At 40.5% G+C, this 23948-nt stretch overlaps 2 protein-coding genes across 14 annotated transcripts in view; one reads left to right on the top strand and one right to left on the bottom strand.

Moving 5' to 3' along the window:
- The window catches only part of Doa (CDC like kinase darkener of apricot), a 35616-nt gene extending 20829 nt beyond the window's left edge, over positions 1-14787 (top strand). For 7 of the 10 annotated variants that reach the window (XM_076902765.1, XM_076902763.1, XM_076902766.1 and 4 more), the window contains 8 exons: positions 8160-8238; positions 9784-9850; positions 10692-10805; positions 11663-11753; positions 11822-11992; positions 12515-12662; positions 12754-13004; positions 13117-14787. In XM_076902765.1, coding sequence (XP_076758880.1) covers positions 8160-8238; positions 9784-9850; positions 10692-10805; positions 11663-11753; positions 11822-11992; positions 12515-12662; positions 12754-13004; positions 13117-13329 — 1134 coding nt within the window. In that variant the 3' untranslated portion in view covers positions 13330-14787. Of the gene's footprint in view, positions 1-2806; positions 4647-8159; positions 8239-9783; positions 9851-10691; positions 10806-11662; positions 11754-11821; positions 11993-12514; positions 12663-12753; positions 13005-13116 lie in introns of those variants that run through there. The other 3 variants (XM_076902761.1, XM_076902762.1, XM_076902764.1) reach the window with 3 other exon arrangements.
- Men (NADP-dependent malic enzyme) overlaps positions 14774-23948 on the bottom strand; it is a 124993-nt gene continuing 115818 nt past the window's right edge. For all 4 annotated transcript variants that reach the window (XM_076902776.1, XM_076902775.1, XM_076902777.1 and 1 more), the window contains 6 exons: positions 17798-17956; positions 17264-17626; positions 16271-16582; positions 15819-16187; positions 15384-15678; positions 14774-15246 (listed from right to left, as the gene is read on the bottom strand). In XM_076902776.1, coding sequence (XP_076758891.1) covers positions 15131-15246; positions 15384-15678; positions 15819-16187; positions 16271-16582; positions 17264-17626; positions 17798-17956 — 1614 coding nt within the window. In that variant the 3' untranslated portion in view covers positions 14774-15130. The remainder of the gene's footprint in view (positions 15247-15383; positions 15679-15818; positions 16188-16270; positions 16583-17263; positions 17627-17797; positions 17957-23948) is intronic.

Here is a 23948-nt window from a genome sequence, read left to right as displayed (position 1 = left end):
TTTGTGTATTGTTACGGATCACGGAAACATTCTCGAAATGCTCGTTCACGAATAATCCTCGCTTGAGTAGTCGTACTCAGAACCTGCGCGCGAGCAGAAAATTAGTTGAAACTCTGTTTTGTGTCCGTTGATGGGAGAAGCACGGTGTCGTTGACAAATATCAGGATAAAACTTACCTAAGCCAGAAGTTAGGGTAACGCGCGAATCGCCTACGCGCGTACTTGTTTCCGTTGGCCCTTTGCCACGCGCAGCAGCAACGGTGACACGAAACGAGCCAATGAGGCAGTCAGCGAGCAAGCAAGTAAGCGCTAGTTAACCAGCTACTCGCCTTAACATTTAAACGCACCGGTTGAAGACTAACCCTCGCTCCTCTTACGAGGCGATCGTTGCGCACGCGTTTCACGCTTCTTGGTTATATTTGGCAGGCTCGTACGCGTGATACGACGATAAACACGCATGCGAGCGTACAGCGGAGAAATACGCTGGTGAACACCGCGATGGTCGTCCCCTTCTTTTTCTTCATTCCGTTTTCTGATTGCTTTTTCCATTAACCCATTCTTAGCAGCCATGAGATTTGCATATCGTGAGATAATTCTTAAGAGCTGTTAGGTTGCATTTCTGATGAGCCTATTCTTTAGTCTTTTACAACGCCGTGTAATCTTAAAGTTACATAACTGTAAATTTATTTCATTTACTTACCATTAAGCGATACTATGACGCTATCAAAATAAATAAATAAATATCGGTCGAAAACGCACGTATGAAGCTAATATGCGCTGTCGATTGTACCGGACGAGTAGTAGGAGGCCGACATAGCACGGCGCTATTGACCAATAAGTAGTATAGGGTTTATACAATACGTCATCGACTGTACTCGACAAGTAGTATAGGGGACGGTACGACAGTAACGTCCAATAAGTAGTATAAGACTCGCACAATGTCATCGATTCTACTGGACAAGTAGTACGAAATGGACACGACGCGACACTTTGGTCCAATAAGTAGTACAAGGCGCATATGATGCGCCTCGTATCGATTGTATTGTTTAAGTAGTATAGAACAGGCTTATACCGAGCTGATTCATCAGCCATTGACTAACCTTCGATTCTTGCCCATGAATAACTATATCCAAATTGAAGCCATGAACATACTTTCGTTTGACAACTAATCTTTTTCCTCCTTTCTTGTCAACCAGATAAGCATTGAAACCGCAAAGCTGACGATTAGAAAAATTTGAGTCAGGAAAGTACGATACTAACGATCCCATGCACAGAAGTCTCCATTCGTTGCTACGCGTTAAGACCATGTCTTCCTCGACTCTCTTCAAACTTCGGATCTGTTGTAAAGTAACCTTGTTTACGACCTTGAATTTGTTCAAGGTATTTCGACGTCCGGAATGTTGCCTCGTCGTAAGTTTCCTTCGTCCGAATCGAATGTTTTTGCGTGAATGCATACGTCAGGTTTAATTCAATGTTCTTCGTGGAAACCTGGGACGATGAACGACAAGAGAGGAACGATTTCCGGTGGTGCCAGGAAAGTTTTTTAAAGCGTAAAACGCCCGCTCGTGGGCGAACACGAACTACGCCGTTCATTTCTAACGCGACGCGTATTTATACCGCGATTTTGTGCAAACTCGCGACAACCTCGATATCATCGAATCCACGGCCTTGAAGACAAAAGACCACTAGACTTTATTAATAGTTCGCAAACCCTACTAGCGATCTGCTGACTAACGTAGTTTGTTGCGTCGGAGTTTACGATTTTAAATCTACGTCAATCGTAGCCACTTTCCTCGATCCTTGATTCATCCACGGATGTGGTTTCTTTAGTGGTTGACAATATGTTGTTGTGACAAGAGGTCTTACAGGTTTTCGACTGGTGCTAAAAAGTCGTGTTCAATTATAGAAATATTGCTCAGTTGTATATGAAATCTTCACGTTGAACGTGCGAGTTTCCTAAATTTAGGAAAACTGTTTATGCAGATGAATTCATCGTCAGAAGAATACGATGATCAATATTCGTCCAAACAACATTTTTGCATACGTATATTTCATAAAAATTAATATGTCACTTCAGGTTGATCCCTGTGAAACGACAATAGCAGGAAGTCTCCACTGCTACTTCTTCAATTAAATATCGGCAGCAAACATATGAAATCTCATCGCAAGCTCTCGCCGCTATTCTTCTCCACTAATTGCGCTACAGCACTCATCGATGGTGCAACGACAACGTTCCACCATGCGTTGTCTCATCCGAACATCGCGCCCGTTCTAATTCCACGACGATATGCATCTCCGTCGCCGGTGTAGATCGGAATTTAATCACGCAGGGCTACGAAAGCTTTTGCTCCCGTTTGAATCGCGCTCCACCGACCATTTCGTAACTTCTATATGTGTCAAGGTGCGCGGCATTTAAACAGAGAGGGACAGAGGATTCTCGTCACGCACGCTCTCCTAGGAATACCTCCGTCTGCGTGAACCTCTCTCATGGTTACGACGCACCGTGAGCTCCACGACGACCTCGCGGTGCACCAGGAAGCGGTGTCGTTGCCAAGACCGATCCTGAGGAGCGTCTCGAACTTCACCGTTCCGAATAACCGAGGGACAAGTTTACGTAATACGCTCTCACGCTCTTTCTTCCTCCCTTTCGCGATCTCTTCTTCGGTTCCGCGCCGACGCCACCTCGTCTTTCTTTCACTCTCCCACCGTTTTCGTTTCTGTTCGTCTGTCTTTTCCGCTTCTCATTCGGGCAGCGAGAAAGAGAAGAAGAAAAGAGAAAGACCAAGAGAGGAGGACGAGGGACGAAGGGTCCAAGAGAGTGAGACGGAACGGCGTTAGTCGAAGCCGTACGGCTCACCACCAATAGCTGCTCGGTATTTTTAGTGCGACGAGAGTATTTGGCGGGGCGCACCGACTCGCCTCCTCGTCTTCGTGAACGGTCGACGTCGGCCGTCGTCTCCGTGACCGCCGTTTTGTGGTCGTGCCTCTTTAGTAGTGCCTTGCTTGGCGTCCCTGTTGCGCGGTCGACGATGCTCTCTAGTCCGGCCAAGTGATGCACCTGCGGACCAGGTGCGCGTTGTCATTGCCCGCTGCCAGTCCCTCGATCGTTCTAATTTTCACTCTCTCTATTCTTCCATTTCTGCAAACCTGTATCGGTGTGTGATCTTGCGCGTGTCAGTGAGTCGATGATCTTTCGTCGCTCGAAACGACCGTTCTGGTCGAATGTGTCACCCTGAGGTCAGTTGACAAGATCTGGCTGAACGACCTTGAACGGCTAGCGCCTGCTCCAATCGCAATTAGAGAGGCTGTTTTGTTGGAAGTCGATTCCAGGAAGTCGTGCTAGAATTTACTGACGTGTACGCTCGAGGTGCGAAAACAAACAGGATTAAGGAGATGCAGCCGCGTGAAATGATACGAGTCTAAGTAAATCAGTGGGGAAGTAAATTGTTCGTTGATCGTCGAAGATCGTTCGATCGAGGTCGAGGCGGTTCCGTGGGACGTCGAAGAGTGCTCGATCCTGCAGGATAGAAATCGGGAACCGCGTGGGCGAGTGGATACTGCGTTTCAATGTTCATATTTGCGCCACGTGATAACATGTCGACGTCTCGACAGGACTCGACAGGCCGGCGAAGTCGGTATGCGCGATCCTCGACGACTACAAGCGTCACGCAGCTACTCAGCGACTCGTGCTCTAATCTCCTGCAAAGGCTGACCACCAGAGTACGGGGAATGTCCACTGTGAATGACAATGCGGTCCATAAAACGGTCACGAGGCCGTCGCCGGTTGTCAGTCAGTTGAACAGCGCGAGGTCTCGTTTAGAGGACAAGTACAGCGCCATCCTGGACAAGTACTCCAGGAAGAAGCATCACGACTACGGAGATCGTACGTCTATAGATTATAGACGCACTCGTGATCGAGATCATAGTTATTATCGTCGCGAAGACAGTCCATTTGTTCGCGACGAGAAGACCCTGGAACCCTCCGTGACTCGTACCGTGATCAAGAGTCCAACCAGCGTGGTGCTCTCTGAAAAAGCATATCCCTACGTCAAGTCTACGACTGTGAAGGATTTCAAACGCGAGAAGACTCCAGGCTACCATCGCACAGAAAAACAATCTTTACTTAATTCGGATACGTATCGAAGGTACGGCAGGCATAAATCTGGTCACGCAGAGACAAGGACCCGTAAAGTGAGGCCATATCGCAACGGCAAGAGCGAACAGTTGGAGTCTAGCTCCAGTTCGTTTCGATTAACACGACCCATAAAAGTGGAGTCGACGAGTTCCAAAGAGAGGAACGATGAGGATCCCGAAAAAACACCGACGAACGCTGTGATCAGTAACAACCACGTTCGGAATGATACCACGATTCTGGCTGTCGACGAAGAGGACAGTGATCCGGCGATTTCCGAGAGAGCCGCGAAACGAAAAGAGATACAGAGCCTGATCCTGAAGTACGCAGCCATGGAGGAGACGTACAGCGAACTCGCCGCCAGCGGCCAGGTGAAGATGCGACCGAGCACCACGGACATAATCGCCAGCAAGTATAGGAAGAGCACCAAGCAAAACGAGCGAGCACACGCGTCGAAGAGCTCGGTGGCCGCGAGTGTCGTTGAGAACCACGCGGACACGGTCCAGAACGCGATTGTAAGTTGTCGAACCGCGGCCAATGGCTTCTCTGTCTGTCCTCCGTGGCCGCCATCGATGGTGGACAATGGTGTTGTTTCGTTGAGCGGAGAGTCTCCGTTGCTGCTGCTGTTGTTGTTGTTGCGTGCCATCCCGCCTACCCTTTTGTCACCGCTGTTTGTGCGTTCGCTCACGTTAACAGTCCACCCTGGCTGGCTCCCTGCGCCGATTTCAACGACTCGCGGCTATCCACTAATACCGATACCCGTGTCCAATACGGTGTCCAATGCGAGACCACCTCCCGTGGACCGTTGAACCGTCGTCTGCTGTGAGAGTTGGTGTAACCCTGGGCAATTCAGTTTTAGAGCTATCTTATCGAGACTCGCGGGTCGCCGGTAGGGAGTACAAGGTTGGATTTGATTTCTTTGGTGGTGAGTTGGTGCTTCGAAGGGTGTTCGAAGGGGCTGTAGGAGTTTGGTTTACATTGCTCCAGAGAGCAGAAGTGAGAAACTTGTGAGAGAAGTTAGGATGACGGAAGGATTCGTAAGGTAACTTCAATTTGTCGATTGGTCAATTGTAACGCGACATTTCTATTGTTGGATCTGGTTGAATCGATGAGGAACAAGTGGAGACTAGGGTGCCCATGTTGGATGCGTTTATACGGTTTTCCATGCACATTGGGAGCTTCATTTTTGCTCTATCAAAGAATGCTTCGGTCTGTGAATCTAAATATACTCTATATTATTTTTCACGCGTGTTTATTATGCTTTCGAAAGGATTGTTGAAAATGAGCATCATGTGACCTAACTAAACCACTTTCGTATGCACTTACCAGGTACTTTGTACAGTACAAATATAGCAAGAGGAAAAAGCAATGAGGATAAAGCAAACATTAGTCATTCGTCGAGAACACGATCGGCTAATTAGCTAGTCACGAGAACTTTATATTAAGAGTTGTACTGCACATTATGAATAATTAATCGACCATTGTTATAGTTATACAAAGAAATAGGGTGTTTCAATCATAGACAAAAGAATCGTGTTAAGTTTGGATAGCACTGTTTGAATCATCTAACAATTGTTCGTCTAGTAGGATATTGAGCATATCTAGGTTAATTTTCATTTGCGTTGAACCGAGACGGTTTTATGTAATTTTTCATTCAGGTTCCTTACGTGAGAAATACTGCACGTTGCGATATACATACAAATTGCATAGAGAGACAAAACAAATATTATTTTTAAGTCAAACTATGAAATAACTTACGAGTTATTGCCTCTGAGTGACAAAAATATCAATTGGCCAGAACGAAAGGTCTGTCTAATGTGTACACATGCCTCAGTACGTATTACATCATACCGTTTTATTATTGGTAGAAAGTTGTTGCGTACGCACACATGTATACCTACATAACGACACCTTTGTGACGATGACTATTGAAATTTCCTTTGAAAATTTTCATCGATGATAAATGAAATTTTAAGAAAATTTTGAGATTACAGTATTCGATAAGAGCAGAAGAAAAGATGGTAGATAGGTGAGATGCGAGGTTTCCGAATCTTAAAAGATATTCGTCTAACGTCTTCCGAAGCATTGCACAAATATTTCCACGAAGATAATAAAATCGTTTTAGCAAGGAAGCCTGGTGGGTTACGTAATCAAATTTTTTTATCCGACCAACAGGCACATCGCGATGCAATATTGGCGCGTTTAAAAATTCTCAATCTCACGCTCGATGTACATACTAATCCGAAATAATTGCACGCTGGCACCGTATCAACGATCCATCGAAGCCGCAATTATTCAGCAAGCTGTTATCGAGTCTAACAAACGGTAATTTGCAACATCCCTCGAAGCACCACCACACGATACACGTAGACATTCCACGTGCAATTTTACACGCTTTTTATTCATTTTATTTATTCAACTTTTGGTGACGTAGGTACCTGTTATATTACTATATGCGATAAGTATTACTGAGAATAAAAATAAATCTCAAATTTGTATACTAATAATGCAAAAACTATATATGTATACACATATTCAATACTCATTTTTTAATTGAAAAAAAACAATGATCGATAGAGTACCACAGTTCTGACCCTTTGTCCTCCCAGAAATCGTTTCCGTTCGAGATCTGCGTGTTCAGAATCGATAGGAATGATGCATCAGGTCGGTTTCAATTCCGCGCGTCGATAAGATAGGCCTGAAGTGTCGATCGATCGATCGGCACTGCCGCGCTGCACGGATGCGACGCGACGATCGCTCGATCGTCGTGGCGCGTCCATTTGGCGCATTCACGTAAGTACCAAAAAGTTCCTGCAAACGATTGATTATTAACAAAGAAAAGATAGATTTAAAAAGAAAAGAAATTAGTAGTAGAGACAAGATGACTTCTCCGAGCGTTTTAGAGAAAAAGAGTAATACATATATAACGAGCGCACTCGAAAGAAGCTGTCCGATGACCGATTTCTTGCCTCGTCAATAATCATTCGGCTCAATGAATCTAATTGAGATTTTCATCCGCGCACATTGAAAAAAACGAGAAATTTCTTCTACTACCCGTTCGATCTTCGCTTGTGATCGCGTGTCAGTTCTGTACGAATCGATGACGGCTCCTTCGATGCTATGTACAAAGAGTAACTAACTTTAACACGAGTATACGAGTTTAGGAAAAAAAAACGAGATCTAAGCTTAACCAAAAAAAAATTCAAACAACAGAAATAGATATGTTAATATCTAAAGAATAAATGAGGTAACAAATGAGAGATAAAGATCATAATAACAATCATAATCTCATAATCGTAATCGTATACATATAAAAAAAAAAAGTAAAATAAATGAAAAAAAATAAAAAATGTTCGCTTTGTGCCGATGGTAAAATTCGTAACCGCAACTTTCTGACTTGGCAAACCATTTTGCCCTCTCCCCTTTCTCTCTGATTGTTGGGTTACCATCTCCGTTGTAATGGAATGGAATGGAATGGAAACGGATATGGCACACGGATTGGTCACTATGGTCGACTGACTGGGCGCTCGGATCGGGTGGTTCGATGATGACCGATGACGATGATGTATCCCCCTACTTCCTCCCCACCGACACACTCGTACGTTCGTCCGTGCTTACACACGTCCTCTACCGCGTGTTACACGGGTCTCCGCCCACGTGGTGGTGTGGTGTGGTGGATGACGGGTGTCCGTGGCGATCGGTTGGCGCGACGCCCCTGGGATGTGGACCTACTACCATCTTCTCTCTTCACCGACCTGTGGACTACGACTACGACCGCTTCGACTGGTGGCCCATCATCGCGTGGACAACGATCACTTCCGGTACCAACGTGTCGCTGGTGAATCGACGACCGGTATGGGGAAAAAACGTCTCCCTTCTTCTGTCGTGGCTCTATCGTCCGTCACGTAACTGAACACCGATCTGGGGACCGATCGTCGGACCAACCAATGATCCGGACGACCAAACGGTGCACTCCACCACCTGATTGGGTCCTCTGTTGGCACGCGCCGCTGATTGCCCATATGTAGAGCCCACGACCGCCCTCCGTCGAGGACGACGAAGACGGCCACCTTGTTTACCAATCCGGCGACATCCTGGCAAATAGATGTTCGTGAATACGTGAATACACTCATTGTAGTAGATTTAAGCAAGCCTCAGATCGATTGGTCGATCGATCGATCGGATCGGTTACCCACGGTATCTGCCCAATGGCCTCTCTTTGCCACTGCTCGCCTCTGCTCGCCACTCTTCCCTCTCTTGCTCAACCTCTATTTGTTGGTATTTTCGTGCACGTGTTTCTATTTCCGTTTCCTCCTCGGGATCGCTCTAGTTCGATTCCGATGGAAACGGTCGATTAAATGTTTCCCGATTAATGGCTCGGGATTCATTATAGCCTGACTTTGGAAACAAACAAACAGTTTTATCTATCGATGGTGCGTACTTTATTTCGAATTCTAGATTATTTCTTACTTAAATGTATCATTTTCTTTTTTTTTTCGTTTTTCTTTGTACATTCTACAAACTAACACATTCAAATCATTTATCAGTTAGCTTTTCTAAGATTTACTTTCTGAACATCTTTGCTATCTTCAATTTCAATCCCATGTATTTTGTTTGAAAACTAAACGTACTCACCATCTATAGTAAAAGGTACCAGTGTAGATCATTGGAGGTCGTGCATACATTGATGGTACACTTTTATGGTGTCCTGAGAAACGTGATTTATTATAATTATGGGTGTTTCAATTTTTTCCAACCTACACTGGTCTCGTTTACTATAAAAGTAGGAAAGGAAAGATGCAAAAGGTTCCTGTATTTTAAAAATATTTTCTGTCGAGTGACAGCCATTATTTCGAATGTAAATTCTCCTCCATTATTTCACTCCGTTCATTTCCACATGATCGAAGGTGAAAAAATCCGAGCAGAGAAAGAGAGAGAGAGAGAGAGGGGCGAAGGAAGGAGAGGAGACAAAGAGAGGCCACGCTTGCGCTATCTCCTCGATACGTCTTCTTCGGGATGACGTGTTCCTCTGTCTTTGAATTGGCGCACGAGGACATTCGACATTAGCTTTCATTGTCCTGATCGCTTTTCGTTACGCGTCTGTTCAACGTAGCTCTGGCAAACAGAAAGAAAAGCGACTTACGAATACACGCGAGGACGTTACCGTGTGCATTAGGACTCGACAGTGAATGTTATGTCCTCTGGCTGCCGATTTTTACGATTAGGGTAAACCTCGGCCTTTAGGAGAGCAGCAGTTCCGATCGATAAAACATAAAGCTCTATGATACCGTTTTTTTCACTTGAATCATACATCCGTTCACGACGTACGCCGTACAGAACGAGATCCACCGAACGTCCAGCCGAAAGCGCGTCCATGTTGCCCTCTACCCCCTTCAGAATCTTTCTAAAGCCTAGAACCACCATCAAGCGTGTCTAGTTCACTGTAGAGAGAAAGAGAAAAAAAAACATTGTTCATTGATGAAGTAACAACATGTGATTTCTGTACAATGATTTTTTTTTTATTTTTTTTCTGTTCATTAAACATCCTATGGGGTGTCATACTCGAGATCATCGTAGAGCAACATGGACGATCTTCCATGGACGCTAGGTCTTTAACTTGTTCGGACACTTATCTATCTTTTTACATTGCAGATAAAGTACTGGCCACCCTAGGAGAGGGTACTTTTGGAAAAGTTGTCAAGGTTAAGGATTTGCAAATGTAAGTGGCAGCTCACGTAACTACTACGTAGGTAACTTACCTCGAGCCTGCGGTCTCCGTCTTTACTTTGCACCCCTGTATTGCGTGGCACGCGTCCGGTTTAAGTCTATACACGGCATTAAAACTGATCAGAAAATATTCGTGGTAGAGTGTTTAAATTTTTTTTTTTTAGATTGTTATTTATAGAGATCGATCCGAGTACCAAAGTATCCTGTAGTATACAGTTAACCGTCGTGCTTCTATTAAGAGAAAATTAAATATAAAAAAGAATCCCTACCATATTTTTCCACTAAAGTAGACAATTGTAGCACGAAAGACACGTTCACATCCTTAATATTCAAAGAAGAAATGACGTGTGTAGCTAGAAACCGGACGTAACACTACGCTTATCCCAACTTCACTTTCCCTACTTACGTTCTCCGTGAATTTGATTTCCTCTCGATTCCTGATCCATCCTGCAGAACCATCACACAACACGCATCGAGGAAAATCTTAGAGATGCGTGGCGCGACTCGAGTCATAACAGGGTATCAGAAATAGCCATGCCGCAGTGTCACAAAATGACGCGCAAGTAGTCGCAATAATAGGATGGCCTTGCACTTTGTTTTACGGACCTATTGCCTTCCCTCGCACGGGCGCGAGTGATCGCCCGTCGCGATATCGACCAGAAGAGAATTCCTTCGAAATATCTCTTCTCCTTTCTTTCTCATTTCCCTCCGTCTGCCGCGTTGCGTTTCGAATAGCCGCGCTTTCGTCTCTCTTATTTTATTTACTTGGACCATGTGGATTTTTAACGGTCCGTGGACAGTGTCGTCTAATAAAAGTACAATGACGTTTTCAGGGATCACGTGATGGCGCTGAAAATCATCAAGAACGTAGAGAAGTATAGGGAAGCCGCTAAGCTCGAAATAAACGCCTTAGAGAAAATTGCGACCAAGGATCCGGAAGGCCAACAGTTAGTATTTGCGTGGCTTTTTTGAACTCGAGTGGGGGGACTGGACCAACGGGCAGAGAGTGATTCTACGTGTAAAAATACATTTAACGACAAAAATGAAAGAACGGACTAGTTGCACTAATACATTTGAAATAATTCTTATTGGTTTTTTAATGTATGACTCACAGATTGAGTAACGCGAATTTATTCGTATGCTCAAGAGAATTCACGAAGTATTCGTTGTACATTCCTTCATCACACGGTTAATCATTGGCTGAGGATTCATTGAAATTTGATATTTAACTACAACCGAGACTTTTGTACCGCAGAATGATGCAAATAGCACGTTTATACCTTGCACTGTGTTATAGCACAGTTATCGTTTTATTAGCACATTCTGTGCCTTGAATCGCCAGGGTCTCACGATGGTTATTAAAAGCTAAACTTCCAGGAGATGGACCAAAATATTCTTTTCAGTATCGAAGTGAACTATGAATAAGTAGAAAAGAAATTGGAGAAACTTGGTGCTACTACAAAAAAACATACCAGACAATCATAAAGTGTAGGAAAAGTTCATGGATCATAGAAGCAAGAAATGAAAAAATATTTTCTTCTTTAATGAAAATATTCTTACACCTCTAGTCTGTCAGATACAAATTTGCAGTACTGTATTTCAAGGCTTGTAATACAAGTTTCTTTTGTATTACACTGCGTAGGAATTCGAACCAGAGGTGATCGAATATCAAAAGTGCATCGATACGTTTATTCGATTTATATCTACCGAAAGAATCACCTTCTGCTCATTTGTTGCTATGTACAATACGCGCGAGGAATTTGTTACTCGTATTCACTCTGACGGTGATCACTTTTTCTTCTAGCTTGTGCGTGAAAATGCTCGACTGGTTCAATTATCACGGGCACATGTGCATCGCCTTCGAAATGCTTGGGCTTAGTGTATTCGATTTCTTGGTACGTACAGGATGTTTAAAAATTGAGCACACCACGTTGCCACGGTTCTAATTGTTCGATGTTTACAGAGAGATAACACTTACCAACCTTATCCATTGGAGCATGTCAGGCACATCGGGTATCAATTATGCTATGCTGTGAAATTCTTACACGATAATAAACTCACGCACACCGACTTGAAACCGGAAAATATATTATTCGTAGATTCTGATTATGAAACCATATACAATAGCAAAAAGGTAAGATATAATTAGCTCTTCTTTCGAATTAGCGTGAAACAGTTTATTGTGAGTGTTGCTTGGAACTTGATATAATTGCTGTTTCGTACAACTTCCTCTTTCTTGCAGTCGTTTTCATGTAATTTATCTTCAATCTATATGCTTCAGTTGTTCCAATCGATGAAGCAGAATTATATATAATAGAAGTAAAAGTAGAAGTAAGAGGGAGAAAGAGGGAGAATTAAAATTGACGTTCTTAAAAGGAGTTTAAATATCGAAATACTAGATTCCACTATTAAAATAACTCTTTCTAATTTACACACGTGTTCAATTGCCGTGTTATTAATAAAACAGAAGTTTTATTCATAGTGCGCTGTTAATGTTGCGCAATTCTAAGCGACACTCGTTTTATTCTAATCACTTATATAGAGGGTGCTCCATTGTAGTAAATAATTTGGTAGCTAATTACGTGAGAAATTATAACGGAATACCCTGTAGATAAGACGTCCTATCATATATTGGATTTTGCAATATTTAAAAGAGCTTCATTCTCTTTTTAAGCGAAGAGACATTAGGCGCGTAAAACGAACAGACATCAGGCTGATCGATTTTGGTAGCGCCACGTTCGACCACGAACATCATAGTACGATCGTTAGCACAAGACATTATAGAGCGCCTGAAGTAATTTTAGGTGAGTTTAAGTGACTTTCTTCGAAAATCATCCGATGAGGATCGTTGTGAAGCTGATTTATTACCGATTCAATCGGCTGGTATTTATATAGAATTAGGATGGTCTCAGCCGTGCGACGTATGGTCGATTGGCTGCATCCTCTTCGAACTGTACCTGGGTATCACTTTATTCCAAACACACGACAACCGCGAGCACTTAGCGATGATGGAACGTATACTTGGCACAATTCCACACCGTATGGCCCGCAAGACAAAAACTAAGTACTTCTATCACGGCAAATTAGACTGGGACGAGAAGAGCTCGGCCGGAAGATACGTACGGGAAAATTGTAAACCTTTGCACGTAAGTGTTAGTCACGCAAATAAAGTGAAAGTAAAAGATATAATTATTTGACGTTTGAATGAAAGGAAAAGAAGGATACGCTCAAGTAAACCGTGATCCGTTTTCTGTGCAGCGTTGTATGCTTTCGGACGACGAAGAGCATCGGCAGTTATTCGATCTTATCCAGAAAATGTTAGAATACGAACCGTCTCAAAGGATAACACTGAAGGATGCACTCACGCATTCCTTCTTCGACGCGTTACCAGCGCATCAAAGATTGCCGGATCTCCGAGCCGCTGGAGACTCTCAACAAAGCCACGAACGATCGCACTCTCTCTCACGATGAAGCTAGGAAAGGGACCGACTTCCGTGCTGGACAGACACTCCACTATCAACGACGCTACTGCCCTACGTCACTATTTTCACATCCTTAAGTTTCGTAAGACTGTTGTATTTTTTTGGCAATAACGAAATTCGATGACGCAAGCAGATGCTTAAACCAATAGATAAAAGGAAAAAAAAGCAAAGAGAAAAGTTGGAATTTCGTTAGACGAATTTGAATAGTAAGGATATCGATGATGATGCCGGTAAAACCTTAAATCGCATTGTTTATACTAGCGGCGTAAAATAAAAGGGAGTAACAGTAGTGCAATGGTGCTGTGGAACTCGGACTCGATATATTTTGCAATACGTCGAGATTTTTGCACCAATCGAAATAAAAACTTCGATACTTTGTCCCCCGTTTACAAGACGTGAAAAATTGTTAACGCAATGAAGTAACTTGAAAAAAAAAAAACGGTCCCTGTTACTGGTTACTCGCAAAAAGTACCAGTGTGTCTGCTCAGTGTAGCGTAATAGTGTCCCCGTCATTGTAAAACATTTTCTAAAGAAAGAAAAAGAAAATGCTCTTCTGTACATTTTATCCCTTAATTTTATTACAATGTTACTATGCAACACAAAGTTTGAAGTAAAAGAAGAAGATGGGTCACAGTTTATACTTTTGTTTGTTATAAACTTGATGACCGTGGCGTGTTTAGTAGTAAGGAATCAGATTTAGCGTTTAAGAGACAAGTAAATATATGCGTACGTGTTGACATTAAAATTAAGATTAACAAGAAAGAGGGGAGAAAGTGGGAGCGAGAGAAAGGGAGGGAGTGCGTGAGAGAGAAACTCAGTGAATGCCAATTTCAAATACATTGTCGTGAAATACACACGTGTTAACGTTTTCAGAGACCTAAATGATACAGCATATGATTTATTTCATTTCTAAGGGATGCAAATGTATTTTTCTTTCCGATACACTTGATATCGTACGATCAGTACGCGATTTCCTCCTTTATCTGGCCCGGTGCATGCCTGAATTTTGTTTCAGATAATCGTGTGTGCTTTACGTTTCGTTGATTTTTAACAGAAACGATATTAAAGACGAAACGGAACGATTATTTTGTTGAAACACTCCTAAACGCCAAGAAAGTTTTACACGCGCGTTGCATATCTTTAAAAGAAAAGCTACGCGCGTTCACGTGGATAAAAACGTCTCGGCTTTTATACCGAGTGTTTATTTCGTTTATACCGAAGGAATGGAGTTTTGAGAGAAATTAAATTACGAAGCCCCGCCACACTCATGTGCGTTTTGTTTTTTGCCTCTTTTTAGTTCTTATACATACGACACGATACAGAGGTTTACATCCTGCTGCTCGTACAAAAATAAAAATAATAAAAAAATGAAACGAAATATGCCTCGAGCATTGCGAGAAAAGAAATGCTGTTTCGAGTAGCAATAAAACACATTTCTTTCAAATAATCATTTAGAAATTTATTTGTCCAACCAATAAGAGGTTTTCATCCCAATAATTTAAAGCGGTCGGCGAGATACACACTTGTACACGATAATCCGAGATAAATCGTTGTTAACAAATCTTTCTCAGTAGGATACTTTTTTCCTTATAACATACACATTCACACGTACTTGTTCATACACATACGCTCCGGGAAGTGGAAGAGCCTGTTCAACAGGCTCATAAAAAATACCATGCCAAATAGAAAATCATAAAATAACGTTAAAGAAATGTCACATACAATCTGTATAGATGATGTAGTAAAATTTCATCGACGAAACGCATCTTTAAACACGAAATAGTAAAAGATTACAATTTAGGCCAGGCATATACCGGCGGTACCGATGGTGTGTAAGTTGGATCGTACAGCTGTGCCTTGATGAACTTCTCGTAGTCCGATGGCTCAGGCTGAACCGTTGCAAGACCTACAGAAGCGAAACAAAAACATTCCTTCGTTATTATCCCCGATACTTTTTAACGTTTTATCTTATTTCTACGCGGTTATTCAATGATTAAATATAATATCATGCAAGAACGTTGAAAATCAAGAAAGTTCCCTTACACTTTTCATAGCCGTATTGCATAACTTCAACAGCTATCGACAAAGAGCATTTCTGAATGTCCTGTAACGGAGGATACAGGTTTCCTTTGTCCAAGTCTTCTTTGGAAACCAGGTCGGACAACGTTTTGGCAGCGATAAGGAACACTTCCTCGGGAATTATACGCATTCCGCAGCAAATAACGCCCAATGCAATGCCAGGGAAAATGTAACTGTTATTTCCCTGACCAGGATAGAAAGTCTTACCCTCGTACGTTACCGGTGGGAACGGTGATCCACTGGCGAACACGCATTTTCCCTGCGAATGTTTTATTTGATCATCCAGCCTTTCTCAACTCCCTTATCTCACATTCGTTATTACGCCTTTCTTTTCTCAAGTACGAACGATGGCGTTTGATACTCAAAGAATTAAACGCAGAATTTTTATTTCAAGTATACCTTTGTGATGGTGTACGCTTCCTCGGCAGTACATTCTGCTTTGCTCGTCGGGTTACTGAGGGCGAAGATCACCGGTCTGTCATTGTTCCTCGCCATCTCTTCCAATATTTCCTTGGTGAAAGCACCGCCAACTGCTGCCGCGCCAATCAGTACAGTCGGCTTCGCTGTCTTAACAACTTCCAATAACGTGTTGATCGGTTTGTCGTCTCGAGCGAACTCTAATTTATGCTCGGTTATACCGCCGGCTGGTCGATTCTTGACAATCAGACCTTTCGAATCGACCATCCAGATTTTGCTTTTGGCTTCCTCCTCGCTGACACCTTCTTTCTTCATAGCCATCACGCACAGATTCGCAATGCCCAACGATGCCTAAAAAATCGAACATTTTACTAATACTCTCCCATTTACTTTGTTGCTAGCCGATACAACTGTTAAATACGAATGTCGCACACCTCTCCAGCACCTTGGAAGACAATCGTATTTTCTGATAGCTTGGTATTAGTGATGTTAAGAGACTCCAGCAAACCAGCAACAGCGACGGAAGCGGTCCCCTGGATGTCGTCGTTGAAGGTGCAGTAATCATTCTGATATTTAATCAGCAATCTAAACGCGTTAGCGTTTCCGAAGTCCTCGAACTGAATCAATGTATTACGACCGTATCTTTTTACAACAGCTTCCATGAACTCGTCCAGGAACTCGTCGTATTCGGCACCGGTGACACGTTTGTGTCTGTGGCCGATGTAGAGAGGATCATCCAACAGAGACTGAAACGAAAATTGGTATATAATCGTTTTGTTACTACTATTATAATTAATATTACTTTCTTACAAATAGATTAATTATAACTATAAAAATTGATATTTATAAAGAAAATTAGATAATCTCTGAAACTTGTCGACGTTTAGTTTTAGGTTCGTCCCAACAGATGGCGCTGTAGGTTAAGATCAGTACATAGTGTTTGTGTGGTGGTTAAGTGTACGTTTATATCGATACGACGACAATAGTAAAACATATAAATACGTTTTATTGTTTTGGAATGAAAGCGTTTATGTTGGAGCACCGAGCAGATTAGCGTAAATATCCTAACATTATATTTTCTTCACTTTTATCGCCGTTCCCAGTATTGATACATAACCATACTAATGATGGCTATGGACGAATGTGTAAACAACGTTCGTTTTTGTAATAAACGAATTAGGTGAATGAACATAGCAATATTTAGAAAGTTCATTAATGATTTTGTATCGTTCGTTTTAAATGTGCATTCGATGAGCCGTTAAATAACTCGTAGAATAATTATAGGAAAATTTCGATGAATACAACCTACAATATAACGTATATCCAAACAAATATCATTTACGATTTATAAATAGTATTGCATATTTGTTTATACACGAAAGTATAAATGTTAGAATGGTGTTTTGGTTAGAAATGTTTGATTGTACCTGAGTATTTGTACCGACGTCCAAAGTAATCGGTAAACATTGATGAGGCTTGATACCAGCTAAGGCAGTGTACAAGGACAATTTTCCAACGGGTATTCCCATTCCGTACGCTCCTAAGTCGCCCAACCCAAGTATCCTTTCGCCATCAGTGACAACGATGGCTCGTACATCATGCTCGGGCCAGTTTTTCAAAATGTCATACACGTAACCTTTATCGTGTATGCTTATGAACAGGCCACGAGGTCTTCGATAGACTAAGCCAAATTTCTGACACGCCAAGCCCACCGTAGGTGTATAAACTAGGGGCATCATCTTTTCCACGTTGTCTCCCAGTAGGCGGTAGAAAAGCTTCTCGTTTCTGTCCTGCAAAAGGAAGATTAAATTTGATTACATTCTTCGATAATTTGGGAGCAATCGGTAGGGTGGTTAAGATCAAGCAATAAGTTTGTTCATTTTTTTACAGTCCATGCATTTCTAATACTTGAAAGAAAATTATTATTGATTGTGCTATTATTGGTTGGAATTTCTTCATACCAGTAGGCCTATGAGGTATATGTATTTCGACAGATCATCTTTATAACGATCAAGATTCAAACGACAGAGCTCTAACTGTTCCTCTTGACTTTTCACAGCTGCAGGCAATAGACCATGAATGCCTAGTATTTGCCTCTCCTCAATTGTGAATGCCATTCCCTGGAATAAAAAAAAGACAATATTATTTGATAAATATTGAGAAGATTTCTATTTAAACTGAGTCAAGAAACTCTGTATGCTTTGAAAAGCATACTTTAATGTTAAATATGGAACTAATTGAATCTGCTAATCTTTTTTGCAGTCTTGTGTTTAACTTTTATTAAATCTCTGATTTGTTACTCCTGTAGAGATCTTATTTGAATCACTGCATCCAATTATATGAACTCGCAATTTTGCTCACTTTACAGTTTAATGACTTAGCAAGCCAATTACTACCCTGTTAAAGTTCCATCCATTATTTGCAGGGACAGTAATTGGTACCTTATATGAAAACTGAAGCAATCGGTTTGTAGATAATTTATTAAAGGTTTAGAAAAAGAGTCACATTTCATGATAGCTCTAGCGTGAAGAAAAGAACAAGAAGTTATAAGTTGTAAAATAGTTCAATGAACTCCTATCGTATAAACGGTCAATCACCCAATCTGTTTCGTCCCCCTCGCGTATTTGAAGGAACAGGGTTCTACCAATCCAATTTAATTTAATTTGAACAAGTTATTAGTTTTATTAAATTGAATAAATTACGATGAATCGTAGGGCATCGTGATTGCGTGACCTTGACAGGAAGTATTTCATTGCTGTTTAGAGTAGGTTAATGAGAAAATTCCTGCCCGTTGGTGGTGAACGTGAGTGAAAGGCGATCAGCTGTTTGCACGTATGATTTGGATTACGTTATGGATCGATGAAAGGCATCCGGTTAAACTATTGCGAATCTTAGCATTTCGTACTGAATCGATTGGCATACTGAAACTTTCAGAGCGTCCTAATAAAATTGTTTAATAAAATTACAGAAATGTGAGCGAAATATAATAGCATCGAAATTAAATACGAGGAATATCATTGCCAGTAATGCTCCTGAAACTATGCAAATTGCATTGCATGACGGATGAGCGTGCTGTCGAGTGTTGTCAGAAGAGCAGTAAATTTTTTAATTTACTTAACGCTCGCTAGGTAATTTTATGAACAAGTATTTTACTAATGAATCAGTAACTGACGATATGAATGGCATAAAAGAATTATTCCGTTGTGTCGGGATTCACTAGATACAATGAACGATACGACCTTTTAATTAAATTATTTGACACCGGTGATTAAAGTGTCTATAGCATTTCCTTTTCGTGACGAAATGGATGAATAACGTCTATCGTAATTAGGTGTCAGTGAGTCATTGCAATATTCGAGCTATTCGATTTATTCTGTTAGTTTACAGGCTATTTTTTTTAAACGGATATATCCCGCCCAAGCAGCGCGTAGAAAAGAAATGGAAAACTGTATATCGGATGTATTATGTCACGTTTATGTTGCGATCAGTTAAAAGAGACTTTGTGCTTTATGTTTTTATAACATGCAAATCTCTTTCGCGAGCATTATTATTTTCGTCTGACCTCTCGAGTCTCGATCTTTATTTAACAGACTAGCCAACAGCTACGTCGATTTTTGTACGAATAAACAATACGCGGAAAGTAAACCACAAGCTAATTTTATAGGAGAAACCTAAATACGTTCGAAGTTCCATTACAATCAGATTTATCTACTCTAATTTTTACTCGCACACATTCGAACTTATTCCCTACTTATTTATCGATAATTAAAGTTTCTAAATTCCCCTTAATGTTCCTTTTTATTTTTTAATACAATTCGACTTTAAAATTGATCATTAATTGTTCTAGTCCTCGCTACAAAAATTCCACACGATAGTTATTAATAAAAGGAGGAGTAACTCTGATAATTCTGAGATAATCAACATGGTTCTTCCCTATAAACAAGGTGGAACGATCTCTCGTTCTTCATAACAAATCTCCCCTTCTAACAGCAATATTATTTTACGAATGATAGTTATTAATAAGAGGAAGACTAATTCTGATAATTCCAAGATAACCAACATGGTTCTTCCCCATAAACAATGGGGTACGATCTCACATTCTTCATGATAAATCTCCCCTTTAATAATGATATAATTTTACAAAAGATTCATTGTGAGAGTCCCCCAGAATCAGCTCTAGTTGAACAGGGTCAAAGTACTCATCGAAGGGATAGTATCTTTCCACCAGCTACGACAGTCTGGGGTCGTTGTCAATTGACTTTTATAAATTGTACGAGGATAGAAGAATTTTCAGAGCAAAGTGAAAGGACATTTGGTAGCGATCGCAAAAGCGTGTAATTAGGACCGAAAAATGGAATTTTTCTCTGCATTCAAGATTGGATAAACCAGTTATATTTAATTCTCATTAAAATTCATAAACTCTCTATTTACTACAAGAAAACGAAATCAGTATACTGAGATCATTCGATAGATAAATATAAATCATAACTTAAGCGGTTTCCAAATATAAATATCGAGAATGAATCTAAAAAAATTCAATATGATGCATTAAAATTACTTTCCAAATAGAAAGATAAAAGATGAAACATCTCAATAGCTTTATAATATTTTCGATCGAATCGACATGCTTTCTCATCAACCAAAACGAGCTTTTCGCTAATTCGTTGTTTTCATTAAAATTTCCAGAGTTAACGAACATTTATATGATCTTAATAAACATTTTTTATATCAAGTTCATTAAACCAGAGAACCGTTCACGTTTAATATGTGTGCTACATGCAATTAACGGTCCATTCGCTGGTACAGACTTTCGAAATTTCGTAACAAGCGTTGGTGCACGATGCAAAGGTGGACCGAGGAAAGTGGCTTTCGCTTCTGGACAAAAATGTACGCGCCTTTTATCTTATCAGAGTCATACGTGCTAGTAAATATTTTCAAATCGCGACATGGCGAATCTGAGAGTAAAAAATATAAAGAAACGTTATGTAAGGAATTGAAATATAAGTAATATAGAAGAAAAAAAATACACAATTATTTGCGTGATCAGCCTGCGAATGTTAACGCGTCTGTGGATACGTGTAAAAAGGTGCAGAATGCGTGCAATATAGAGAAATATATAAAATGTTTTTTTTTAACTACAATTTAAAAATATAAACTTGTATCCACATCTCGTTGCATTAGAACTTTGCTTCATTGAATTTATTCGAAGGCTAGACAATATCTACACTATCTTTTGTGCAAACACTGAAGACTATTTATAGAAAAACATTGCTAGATACCTGTTTGAGTGGAACACGACGAGGAATGAAAGTATTTGCTTTAAAGTGAAATAAACGGTTTTAAAATCCAATGTAAAATCTAAACTGTGATTATTGTGCATCGCGGGTGATCATGAATCATTAGAGCGTGGTAAACATATCGAGATGACAATAACTGAGATTACATCACAAGGACAGCGCAAGAAGTCGTTCTAACGATTCATTCCTTCACCAGGAAGCAAGAAGATTCTGATACTTAAAAAAATTGTAATGCTTTCCGTTTCACACGTATTCAGATTGCCTGCACAGTATGCGTGCATTAACATTTTGCAAATTTTCAAATATATACGTGGATATCTACGTACTTTTAACCGTGTTTATTGTTTTAAACTATTTAAACGTATGCAGAACACGTTCTACGCATATTACTTAGAAAACAGAAACCTGCGGATGAGCGTATGTATAAAGTACAATTCTAAATACATAAAGTTCTTCAACACGCGTGCACATATTGATAATGAAGCCTATAAGTGTCCACGTATCAACCTTTAATTACTCGCGGTACTTAGTTGCACGTGGGTACTCGTGTTGTGCAACGTGGTCAAAGCAATGTTATATATATTAATGTAGGAAGTGATTTTAGTTGACCAAAGTGGGAGACAGCCACGTGCTAGTAACAAAAAAAAATAGTAATTCTCTATATATCTATTACGGTTCGAGATGAGTAATAATGGATATTAAAAGGTCAACTATTTCTATTCAGTACTTTTCTATTAAATACTTCAATACACATTATGCCACGTTTGGATAATCAATATTTATCGTCAATATTTCGTCATTCTCAACATTATCCTATGTAAAAACTGACAATACATATTTAATATGACATAAGAATGTTGAGGAGCTCGAAATATTGACAATGTATATTGATCATCTGAACGAACCATTGCACGTGTACGATGTGTCAAAATTATGATCTCTGAAAGAAGAGCTATCGTAGGGGGGACGTGTGTACATGTACAGAGAAATCAAATATGAGTAAATGTGAATAGTCGATTCATGCGCGAATAATTGATATATTATATAGCGAAGATCGCGGATACCCTTCCGTCCAGAGCGAGCAGGGGCTCGGGAACACGGGCAGTTCTATGGAAGTCCGGCACTAGGTCCCACCAATCCGTGTCCATTGTTCTTGCGAGTTCTCCTGAAGGGCTCCTCGAGAATCCCATGACAAACAGCCCCGCGATGGAAACGGTTGCCACGAGTTCTGACGGGTAACAAACGATCGATAACCGACCCTAGGAGTCGGTCATGAAACCTGCCACGGCCTATTGCAAGAAACTCCTAGGGGGTAGAACATGCCTGAAGCCCGGGCTTTGCGTAATCCGACTGCATTCGTAAATATTAAAATCATTCGAACGTTCCAGCAGCGGCTGTTGGAACATGTGATTGCACTGCGCGTGCAATATTTAAGGTAACCAGTTCAGAGAATTTTGTAACATTCATGAATGTAGTCGCTAATCTTTTTTTCTGTCATCTGATCTAAATTTAAAGTTTTCTTTTTTTCTCCGAGTCTTATCATGTATGTAGATTGAGGATTTTATAGTTCTTGAATTTCTTTTTTATAAACTATACGTAAGAATTTTCTTTATAAATTGTGCAAGTTAACCCATTCGCTGCCAAGCCCAGATTATACGAAGTTATTTCCATTGTCATTTATATTTGGAGTGGTATTGTTTACCAAAGTTCTGTAAATATACTGTAAAGCCAGTATATTATAATATATTGAAAATAGGACGAGTATACTCGTCCTTGGCAGCGAATGGGTTAAAGAAAACTACTTATTGTAAATCGTATATATGTGCGATACAGAACTAAGAGTTCTGTTTAATTGGACATTACAATGTGTTCTAGCTGGCATGGAATATTACTGGCTGGCTGTTTTGAATTAATCTAAAGATTCTTTTCAATAGAATTGACCTCCCTTATTACTGATGCAGGATTATTATCGTGGTTATAATTGACGAATAAGAAAGTGTCTATAAGCACTCGTAATAAAATCGGTAGATTGGAACCGATTGAAGACGTGGAGCCGATCACGTAGGTAGAATTTTTTGGTCCTCAGCTCGCTGCAACTATTTCTGGTGGAACTACTCCGGTATTTTTTATGACTCATTTGCTTCTACACTCTTATCTTTTACTCAGAAATTGAAGTTTAACAGACAACCTGTGTCCCGTTAGGCTTTTATCGCCAACATTTCAAAGAAATTTCGTCAGTTTTCCTCATGTGTGCATCGCATTAAGCAACTAGTCATTTCTTATGCGACATAGGGTCCACTTTAATTATTTAGATTAATAAATATGTTTGTTAGTTGGAGTAACAAACATAATTTCGATCAGACTTGAAAATCGTACGTTTAATAAAAATAGCATATTTGCTAGTAGCGTTATCTCGTAAATCGTTGTATCTTATTAGACTAGCCTTTCAAGGACGCTCGTTAATCGCAAAAATTCCAAGCAATTTTCTCAATCGCCACTGACTGTTTCCACATGGAAGCTTTGGTACCTGCTGTGTATAATCATTAAGGAAATTATTATCGAAGTCCGATTATTGCCAGAACGAATCAGGTTGTGTTCAAATCATAACATCGTTATTTTTACAAAGCTCATAGTTCGTTTAATTATTATGTATACTTCTACTACCGTATACAATATATACATATAATTAATATGTATCGTTTTTGAAAGGATAATACTTAAATAAGTGGATTTACTGACGCTAAAAAGTACGCAAATAACAAATTAATATTTAATATTTTCTAGGTATTTCGTCATTAATTGCACGTATAAATTA

This window comes from Xylocopa sonorina, chromosome 10, assembly GCF_050948175.1.
Source record: "Xylocopa sonorina isolate GNS202 chromosome 10, iyXylSono1_principal, whole genome shotgun sequence".
NCBI classification, from domain to species: domain Eukaryota; kingdom Metazoa; phylum Arthropoda; class Insecta; order Hymenoptera; family Apidae; genus Xylocopa; species Xylocopa sonorina.
The sequence above is the reverse complement of the archived record's forward strand: the minus strand, read 5'-3'. Positions and strand labels throughout refer to the sequence as shown.